Below are 10699 nucleotides of genomic sequence, written 5' to 3'. Positions count from 1 at the left end.
TTTGGTTGAAAAAATGGGGAGTAAATGGAAGAAAGTTAAGATGGCTTTGGGCTCTAATTTCTGTATATACGTGCCTACTGCCTCACCGCCGCAATCAGCCGCCATGTTGTTGTCTTCTGCGGCGGAGCAACGGGCTGCCGGAGGCTCTTCGGCGACTGCTCGTCGGCCGTGGTCTCCGGTGTTAAGGTTGTCGAGAAGTTTGAGCAGGTCTTCTAGTTCTAAGGTTTGTTTGTTTGTCATCAATATTGCAATAGTTATTTATAATCTTGGTTGATGAATAATGAATTACTTAATTAGTGAATTTATTTTTTTAACCTGTTTTTATTATCTTCCAAAAGTTAATAAACAAAAAACTCTTTGTATACGTCTGCCTCTAATGAAAATATAACTTATAAAATATGCTAATCAATGAACATATAACTTAATTTTTCTAAATATGTCTAATTTCTTTACAATTTAGATTTAAATTGGATTTTAAAACTTCCAACATAAAGGCACGTTTATGTATTTAATTTGTAATCATCATTGTAAGTGAAATATACAGAAATCAAATGGTATTCTATAATATGTTAATATCATTCATCGATTCTTTTCTTCTTTTTTTTTTATTTCGATTGAAATCATTATGACGAGCGAAATCAAGTAAAAATAAATGTGATTCTTTATTTTGTTCGTAATCATTAATACCAGTGGATTCAAGTACAATAAAATGTAATTCCGTAATATTTATGCAAGGACGATTGAAAATTATAGAGAGATTTTCTAAATTATCGACCAACTACTTTCGTTTAAAAATATTAAAAACTCAATTTACTGTAAATAAACTATAATATTAATATATAACAAATAAAATATATCATATCAATGGCCCTACTATTCAAACTTACCTAACAATCAACTAGAAGATTTAGACGACAAAATTCTAAAACAGCTGCCAAACCCTTTGTTTGATTTAGAGCATTCATGCCCATAAACCAATTCAAATCTTCATCTAATCGTCACATCATACTCTAATCATTTATTTAAAAAATCTTACTTTTTACTTCACATCATACTCTAATCATTTATTTAAAAAATCTTACTTTTTACTTCACCCATAAACCAATAAAAACCTCCACCTCATCTTTCACATCATTACCTACTTTTACTACTATATATATATATATATGATTTGTGTCTAGTGGTTGTGGTAGGGCCACTACAAACCCACCTTTCAAACGTTTGAGATTACAAACAAAAACCTCTACAAAAGTTTGTCTCCACCCATAAACTTTATTTGCATATTCCATGTCAAAAAAACCTTCACAAACACATTGGTGACACATTGGTGAAGATGCTCTTATGACTTTATTCCCCTAATTTTCTTATACTAATCATAATACCTTGTAGTAGCCAAATCTTTCTTGTTCTCTTATTTTATTAATTCGACCAACAAAACTCTTTTTGTAAATTAAATAACATAACGTACACAAAGACTATTCCTATTAACTCTAACTCTATTTTTGACTTTTCAGAAATGCACAATATGTTTAGCATCAATGAAACAAGGTGACGGTGAAGCCATATTCACATCAGAGTGTGCACATTCATTCCATTTCAAATGCATTGCTTCAAATGTCAAGCATGGGAACCGAATATGTCCGACTTGCCGCGCAAAATGGAAAGAAATCCCTATACAAGCTTCAACCAGTTTTGATCCAGCAATGACACTCATCCGCCGCCCTCCGCCTCGACAAAACTCCAACCGCCACATTTTCCCTGCGAACGAGCCCTCTGTGTTCAATGATGATGAAGCCTTGGATCCACAAACTCCAAACAATAATATTAATGATGGTAATGCATTGGATGAGTCATCTTTGAAAAGGGTGTTAATGAGAACATACACTGAGGTTCCGGCTGTGCCTCGGCTTAGTACGGTTGATGATTTCGCGGTTTTGATCCACCTGAAAGCCCCGGGTTCGACTTCTGCACGGGCACCAGCGGATCTTGTGACTGTTCTTGATATTAGTGGTAGTATGGCGGGTACAAAGTTGGCATTGCTTAAACGAGCAATGGGTTTTGTGATACAGAATCTTGGACCGGCTGATCGGTTGTCGGTGATCGTGTTTTCGTCCACTGCCCGACGCCTATTTCCGCTAAGGAAAATGTCGGATACTGGGAAGCAACACGCGCTACAAGCTGTTAATTCGTTGGTGGCAAACGGCGGGACGAATGTAGCTGAAGGGTTGATAAAGGCCAAGAAAGTTGTGAATGACCGTCGGGAGAAAAACCCCGTGGCGAGTATGATTTTGTTATCGGACGGGCAGGATACTTATCGGGTAAGTGGTGGGTGGGATTCGGGTTCGGGTGGTGGTCAAAACCGGTCAAACCAAGGGTTACTTGTTCCGCAAGGTATTGATGTTCCGGTGCACGCTTTTGGGTTTGGGACAGATCATGATGCTTCGTTGATGCACTCGATTTCTGAGGAATCAGGTGGGACGTTTTCGTTTATTGAAACCGAAAGTGTGATCCAAGATGCGTTTGCTCAGTGTATCGGTGGACTCTTGAGTGTAGTGGTCAAAGGTTTGCGAGTGATAGTTGAAAGTGCGAGCCCGAGCATTGGGATTCAATCTCTAAAAACCGGTAGTTATACGAGTCATTTGACAACCGATAGGAAGTCGGGGCGAATAGAGGTCGGGGATTTGTATGCCGATGAGGAACGGGATTTTCTCGTCTCGGTCAACATCCCGAAGGAAATGGAGTTGACTTCTTGCAATGAGACCTTGTTGTTGAAGGTACATTGTTCGTATACCGATCCGATGACTAATGAGACGGTGAGTTTAGTGACCGAGAGTGTTACAGTCGAAAGACCGAAAAATGTTGGTAACAAAAATGTTGTTTCGGTTGAAGTTGACCGACAAAGAAACCGGTTACAGTCAGCAGAAGCCATGGTACAAGCAAGAACCGCAGCCGAAGAGGGTGATCTGACACGCGCTGTGAGTATACTTGAGAACTTTAGGAAGATTCTCTCGAAAACCATAGCAGCTAGATCCGGAGACCGTCTTTGTATAGCACTAGACGCCGAGCTCAAGGAAATGCAAGAGAGAATGGCGAGTAGGCGTGTGTATGAGCATTCGGGAAGAGCTTATGTGTTATCAGGTCTAAGCTCACACACATGGCAAAGAGCCACGGCTCGTGGGGACTCGACTGACAGTTTTAGCACGGTTCAAGCTTATCAAACCCCTTCAATGACCGAGATGCTAACTCGGTCCCAGGCTAATATGTTTCAACCCGCTCGGTCATCACGGTGAAGGTTATCGAGTTTGCATTCGGATCCATGATTTTTTTATGTCGAAATAAAATTTTGGGAACTAAGGCATAAGTTGATGAAATTAGGGTTATTGATTTTAATTGTTGAGTTCACATCTTTATTGGGGTGATACACTGATGTGCATAACCTACTGAAATGGTATATTATATATTTGTTATTTGTTATTGTTATACATGATAACACGAATACGTTATGTTTTGTTTTGTTTTGTTTTATCAAATAACTAGGCTGAGTTGTCCTACATAATTCGAGAGGAATTTTATACCGTAATCAATAATTCGACATAAAGAAATCATGGTTTGAGAAGTTGCTAGGCACTACCAAGACGGTCGAGTTAGAAGTTATAAGTACTCGGTCTAGGCGAGAATTACTCGACAAGTACTCATCACATATAAGCGATTTTTACAACCATGCTAAAAAATATTTGTTGTAACCTAATTAAGATACAACAGTACATGCCAAATAGATAAAGACACGTCTTTACGTCGATGTTATCAATCCATAAAGGATTGAAGGGGCTTTAGATAGGCACATTTGTAACTAACACACCCTACACCACGTCATTACGATGCTCGATGAACTTGGGCGTTGCCCAATTTGACGTGAATGCCTTGACATTTAAGAGAGTGATGCCCACCAAAAGCATTATCCTTTAAAATTTGACTAATACTAAAAATAAATTAATAAAACAAGTTGCAAGAAGCAACAAGCCCCATAGTACAAAGAAACATACAACCAGCCAACTAGAAACACAACAAAAAAATATTAAATTAATTAGAGGGGAAATGGCACTCATATGTACTACTCATGCACCGGCCAATCATATACCGTTATTTTATTTTTACCCTTAACTACCCATAAACCTCAAATAACTGGAAACACCTATCAACAAGTACCCTGAATTTTTTTGTTTTTTGTTAAAATTTAAAAATAAATAAAGCAATTAAATGTAATTAAAATTAAAATTTCATTAAAATTAAAAATATTACATAATTGAAAACCAGAAAAATAAAATATGACGATCAAACCAAAAAATTAAAGTGCGAACATATGAACTAGATGATCCTTTGGCCAATTATATTTTTCCGTAATTTTTCGTTTGCGGATTATAGCAATTTTGTTCACCTCGTCCTCTAGATGCTCGTGTGGCCAAGTATATGTCTTCGTCCTCTAGATGAATATCCCGAGTTCATTGTTTGAGAAATTTGCCATTGGGGGGTTTGAGTGAATAGAAATTGTGAAGGTTGAGTGAATAAAAATCGTGAAGAGTTAGTGGTATTTATATGTAATAAATTGAGTAGTAATGGGTGTCTTATTTCTTCAAAAATCTCCAACGTTTATATAAACACACGGTAAACATTGCCACAAATTGTAATTTGGCAAACTACCCACATAGTTAGAGGTGGGTTTACCATGTGATAAACTACCCATGAACCTTACCCACATTAGTGTCTCTTCCCCTTAACAATTCACAAAATGAAACTTGTAGTACTTCTCCCACACCGTAAGCTTGATTTTTTGTTTATATGTTTGAACCATAATAATGAAGTAGCTTTGATGTCATTAACCAACTTATTCAATGATACTTGTTTATTGTTGAAAATTCTGTCATTCCTTGATTTTTAAATCATCCCGCATGTAACCACAAGATTGCTCAAATTGCCATACGTCCATCTTTATTCTTCTTATTGTATACTTTGTACACTTTAGTGTTGTTTGTGATGATGTGCTAATTGAGATGTTATCAACACTTGTCTGCTTATTTTATATCTTTGTGCACTTTTTGTGTTCCAAGTTTATGTATCACACCAACACATTCTATTTTATGCAATTTAATAGTCTATTTTATTAATTTTTGAATAGGTTTTTTATATTTGCCAGTGATCAAAAAGTTTTAACTCCAATTAGATTTATTTGCGTTCAATATGTCCGTCTTAACACCAGGTTTTGGTTGAAACTTGAGAGATATGTAAATTGATGTCTTTGGGAAGGGGATATATAAGTTCGCCTCCAATTGGATTTATTAGTCTTCGATATGTTCGTCTTAACGCTGACTCGGTTTGGGTGAAAATTTGGAAGAAATGTAATTGATTTAGGAAGGAGATATATGTAAATAGTTATATTAATTCATTAAGAGTAAAGTAGTCATTTAATTAGTTAATTTTAATGAAATGGTAATATATGTAATATATATGATTTAGGGAGGAGAAATATGCAAGTAGGGTTAGGTTCAAATAAGAAGTTTGATTTTCCTAAGAAGGCTAGGAAGAAGGATATTTTTGTCTAATATTTTAATATCAAAACCCACTTACTTTAATCTCAAAACCCATTTAAATTAATTTCAAAAACTCACTTACATAAAACTCAATTACATCTCCACTCATCTCTTACAACCACCACCACTCCACCGCCCACCGCCACCACAACCGTCACCCATCGCCACCACCTCGTCGGAAAAGTCCGAAAAAACACAATGAAAAACACAATGGAAAAATACACTATGAAAAAAAACACAATGATAAAAACACAATAAAAAACACAATTGTATGACACAATGTAAATAACACAATGGAAAAAACACAATGAAAAATACTATTGTATAACATAATTTTGTAAAACACAATTCGGTAAAACACAATTTCTAGAAAACCCACTAATTTTTTTTAATTTTTATATTACAATATGGTACTCATATAAAAGATAAAAATACACTCGTTATTATGGTGAATTTGTTTTTCAATAAAATATCGTAAAAAAAGTTATGGACGTTTTAAAATGATGGAGAAATTTGGCATGTGACTTGCATGTGGAGAGAGAAAGTCAACAAATGTGTTATTCCTTTTATGTCATTTACCTTGTGTTCACACTTGATTTTCCTCTAAACTAATCTCAACCCTCCATATTCAAAATCAATGGACAAGATTACTTTTATCCTTCCTACAAAAACTATACTTTCTATTATAACCTAACCCGATTATATTTAAAGATCGGGTAAATATATAAAATGAGAACTTTAGAAAAGTAATATATATAAATGCCCTTTTATTAAATTCGATGGGGGCCGTAGGTAAATAACAAAACTTGAATGATACGTATTGGAAAAAAAATAGAATAAAAGCAGCAGTCATATATTGATAGCTAGGAAAATATCGAAGTAGGGTTACGGCGTCCTTAGGTTTGAGGTATGAATTCTATTTTAAATTTCGTATAGTCCTTAGGGTAAATCAATATAGTAAGTATACGGATCGATGAATATTTTGGGTTTTATATTTTTATTATACAGTTTATCTTTCTTTGTGCTTGATCTTGAAACAAATTGAAGATCTTAGATGGATCCAAAGTGTCCCTGGTTGGTTGTTCAGAACCTGGAAGCCGATGACGATGACAAAGGAGACCAGATTTTCTACCCCATACATGACCCGCTGTCTCGATATCAGCTTCGAATCCCTGAATTGCTGGGGAGACGTATCCGAGGGTGTTTTCATGGCTGGGCCATTCTTTCAAATCATCCGCTCAACCACATGTGGTCTATTTGGAACCCGGTGACTTCTAAGGTCATACATCTCCCTCCCTTGATTGGAGATTCTGAATCTATCTTAGAATGTTGTTTGTCGTTTCCTCCCGAAGATCCCAGATCAGTTCTCCTGTTAATTGGATATGGAAAATCTACCATTGTTTTTTGTAGACTAGATAGATTACAATGGACTGAAACGTCATATGCTAAACAGTTAAGGTGTGTAATGGGCAACATACCCGGTGATAACTTCTTGTGCTACTTAACTTGCTGCAATGGTAAAGTATATGCCTTGAGTTCCTGGACACTCGTACATGTTAGTATTGTGGTTAAGGATGAAGAAGTTGTGATAAATATATTGCCATTTCCGGTGGAACCACCGTTTCCTAACTACCATCGTTATAATTCCTCCTTTACTCCGTTTCTAAAAGGAAGTTGTGCAGAACTGTTCTACATTCTATTAGCTTTTGATGAGGTAGCAAAGAAACAAGTTGGTGGTGTGTGTTTATATAAGCTGGACATGACTAGTATGATATGGGAAGAATTAGAAGACCTTAAAGATGCTATATTTTTCATGGATCTTGCTCATGACTACTCGATATTTTACTTCCCTAAAATTGCCCCGGAGTTAGGGGGTTATATACACGTACTTGACGAAAATGGCAAAGCAATGCACTCCCTACACGTTAAAGATAAGAGCGTCTTGCTATCTAATATGCCTTGTCTAGCGTCATCAAGCAGCTTGTCATTGTGGGAATGTAAGTATTGTTTTTTTTTTCCTTTGAATGATAATTATGATATGTGTTCAGTGCCGGACCCAAGAATTTTGTTTAATGGGGTCCTATATTGTCGGTGATCAATTTTTGGGTCGGGACAAGGAACATAATAAAAAACAATATCATAATAAAGTCGGGTTTGTGATGTTTTGGGAATGGCTAAAACACACGTCGCTCACAATGAAGTTTCGATTTTAATCTATCAGTCTAATCGATTGAATTTCAATGTGTTCGTTTCAAATTCGATTTTGATCTGGAGAGTTTCGATTCTCATTGATATTTTATGGAATAGGATGCATGGGATTTCTTAAAAAATGGTTCTATTTGATGGATATATTGAATGGAATCGATCATATGAGCTCTTATTTCTGGTTTATTTTAGTTCATGTTCTATGCATATTCATCTTCTTTCTAGTAATAGTAGAATTTCATTATGGTCTACTAAACAACTGATTTTTAATTTCACTTAGTCACTTACGATAGTTTAGGAAACCATATTTGTGTTTGATTTGCTTTCTGGTATAAAAGGAGACCTTTGGAGAGTTTGGTCTTTTTGATAGAATTCTATTGGATTTAGGAGGTGTTTGGGATTCCTTATTTTCACCCCCTTATAACTTGTTAACCTTTATAAGTTAAAAGGGTGTTTGGGTAATGTGACTTTTTTAATTTTTAAGTTTTTAAAGAAGAAAAGGGGGGTTTTTGAAAAGTTAGGAGGGAGTAACTTATCAAAAACAATTTATATAAGTCAAAATGAGGTGCAAATAAGGAAACCCAAACATGGCCTTAAAACATTCCTTCAATGAGTGGAAGGATTGTTCCCCTACGTGTTATTGAGTTGAACAAAAAAAAAAAGCATGACCTCTTAATTATGAAACAATGAAGTTACCACCACATCAAAGTTCACATTGTTAGTGTTGGGTCCGCCCCTGTTAATGTGCTTACAATTGTGAAAAATCCTAACAATAGTGTGCTTTGTTGGTTACCAGGTGATCAAGGAGAAGTCATGTTTAGAGTTGATTCTAAACCAGCAGAGGGTAATGAAGATATCATGATGGTTGATATTGATAGCACGGAGAATGAAGATCATGAATCACATCTTCTCAATCTTCCGTTTAATGTTTTAGAGATGATTATGGAGCTTTGTGTTGGTGTTGAATACCTTAACTTCCGTGCTACATGCAAGACATGTCAATTTGGAGCGCCTATTATTCGATGGAGTAATAAAGGAACAACGCTAAACACATTGCAGACACCATGGCTGGTGGTGGTAGACGATCATCAAGGCCTAATCACTTTTGTAGACCCGGTGTTTGGTGAAAAGTACTTTATAAAAACACCCCGAGAACTGAATGGTGATATGCGGATATACAGTTCCAAGTATGGTTGGTTGTTGATGTTGATCCGACTTAGAAAACCCGCAGACATGAATGAAATTGGAAACCCCCGACTGGTGTTCTTTAATCCCTTCACACGTGATATCCGTGAGCTTCCTAGACCTCCTTGTAGTAGCATGTTTTGTTTCTCGGCGCCGCCTACTTCCCCCGATTGCATGGTTGTTGGATTTGGTAAATCACCGGAATATTGGCCTGTTTACGTCCACTTTGTAGGCCGGGGACCAAAGTGGCATATGCTTTTTGGGGACATGTTTGGTGCACATCTACATCATCATCGTTTTCCAACATTTCATGGCTCAGATCTTTATGCCTTGTGTAACGATGACGAACTTGTTATTATAAAAGATATACATGCCGTGGGTGATTACTCTTGGGGGCAAGCTGTAGCCAAATCCCCAAGAAGTAGCTGCGGGTCTACAACACATTTTTTTTCCAGTGAAAGGTGATAAATATCTTTTACTGGTCAAGTCAGGCGAGTTTGGAGACTCCATCGAAGTATTCAAGTTGAATACTTTTATAAAAGAATGGGAGAATATAGATGATTTAGGAAGGAACGTAATTTATATTTGTGATACAACATGCATTCACATGGAAGCTAAAACACAAGATATGGAGAACAAGATTTATTTCCCACGGCTGCATTCAGAGAATGGAAGGATAGTGTTCTATTCACTTAAAACGGGCACATATCACACATCTAATGAAGAAAATTTCTTTGGAACTAAACACTATACATGCACTCATACATGGATTGAACCAAGTTGGTCCTAGCTAGCGAACTTCATTGATCACTCCTATTGTGTTACAAAGCACCTAAAACGCGTATTAGGTGTAGCCATTGTTCTTTCTTAACATCCTTATCAGAAGTTGGTAATAAGAAGTTGAATGTTTGATTGTTAATGTAAATAAAACCACACGCTTTCATCCATGTTCTTAACGGCCTGGAAGGGTTGATGTATGTGGTGATCCTATGCATATTATTGTAACCACATTCAATCCTAAATTAAAATTTCCTCATAATTTTCTAATTTCTTTTTTATTTCTATTTAATTCATGTTTTTCATGGGGTATGGGTGAAAATTTTTTTACTCATGAGTTACTCTTTCATCCATTTTTATTAATGTAATTATTTAATTTTGAATCTTAAATTTAATTTTCTATACATAATCATTCTAAAAACTTTTAAACATTAAAATCATGATTAATTATGCTTAAAAAAATTGGAGTCCTACAATTCAAGTTTTTTGCTAAATCCGAATTCTTTGTTTTTTTTTAAAACCGTCAATTTTGGTATTTTTGATTTCATAAAACATGTATCATGTAATCAATTTAAAAAAAAAATAGGATCATATACCAAAACAACTTAAGCTACAAAACATTGGATTTCTCTCTTTTAATGGCAATCCACGTAAGCAACAACGTGTAAGTAGATGGTGAGTGGATCTAGCCATCTGATCCCTTTGCCGTGTGAAAGCAAAAGATGAGACCAATCATTTGAGATAGCTGGTTTAAACTTAGAGCATCACCAATAAAATAAATTTTAGATGGTGTTTTTGTATTCAATATAACACTTGCCCCATTAATCAATGCTTTCTCTCTCTTACCCTACATACATTACATAAAAAAATACAATTTTTCTCTTTTTTCTTCTTTTTCCTAGTCATACTCACATGGTGTTTTTAGTCATTCTTCACCAAAAACTTCT

At 35.7% G+C, this 10699-nt stretch overlaps 1 protein-coding gene across 1 annotated transcript; it reads left to right on the top strand.

Annotated features, from left to right (window-relative positions):
• Nucleotides 1-3390, top strand: LOC143550542 (E3 ubiquitin-protein ligase WAV3-like). Its single transcript, XM_077041168.1, has 2 exons — nucleotides 1-223; nucleotides 1515-3390. The coding sequence occupies exons 1-2, from the start codon at nucleotides 14-16 to the stop codon at nucleotides 3288-3290; spliced, it is 1986 nt and encodes a 661-aa protein (XP_076897283.1). The 5' UTR covers nucleotides 1-13; the 3' UTR covers nucleotides 3291-3390.
• Nucleotides 3391-10699: the final 7309 nt, after the last annotated feature.

Source organism: Bidens hawaiensis, unplaced genomic scaffold (genome assembly GCF_021521415.1).
Source record: "Bidens hawaiensis isolate Kalapana, Puna unplaced genomic scaffold, B.hawaiensis_p1.1 tig00016045_1, whole genome shotgun sequence".
Taxonomy (NCBI): Eukaryota; Viridiplantae; Streptophyta; class Magnoliopsida; order Asterales; family Asteraceae; genus Bidens; species Bidens hawaiensis.
This window is presented reverse-complemented; position numbering and strand designations above follow the sequence as displayed.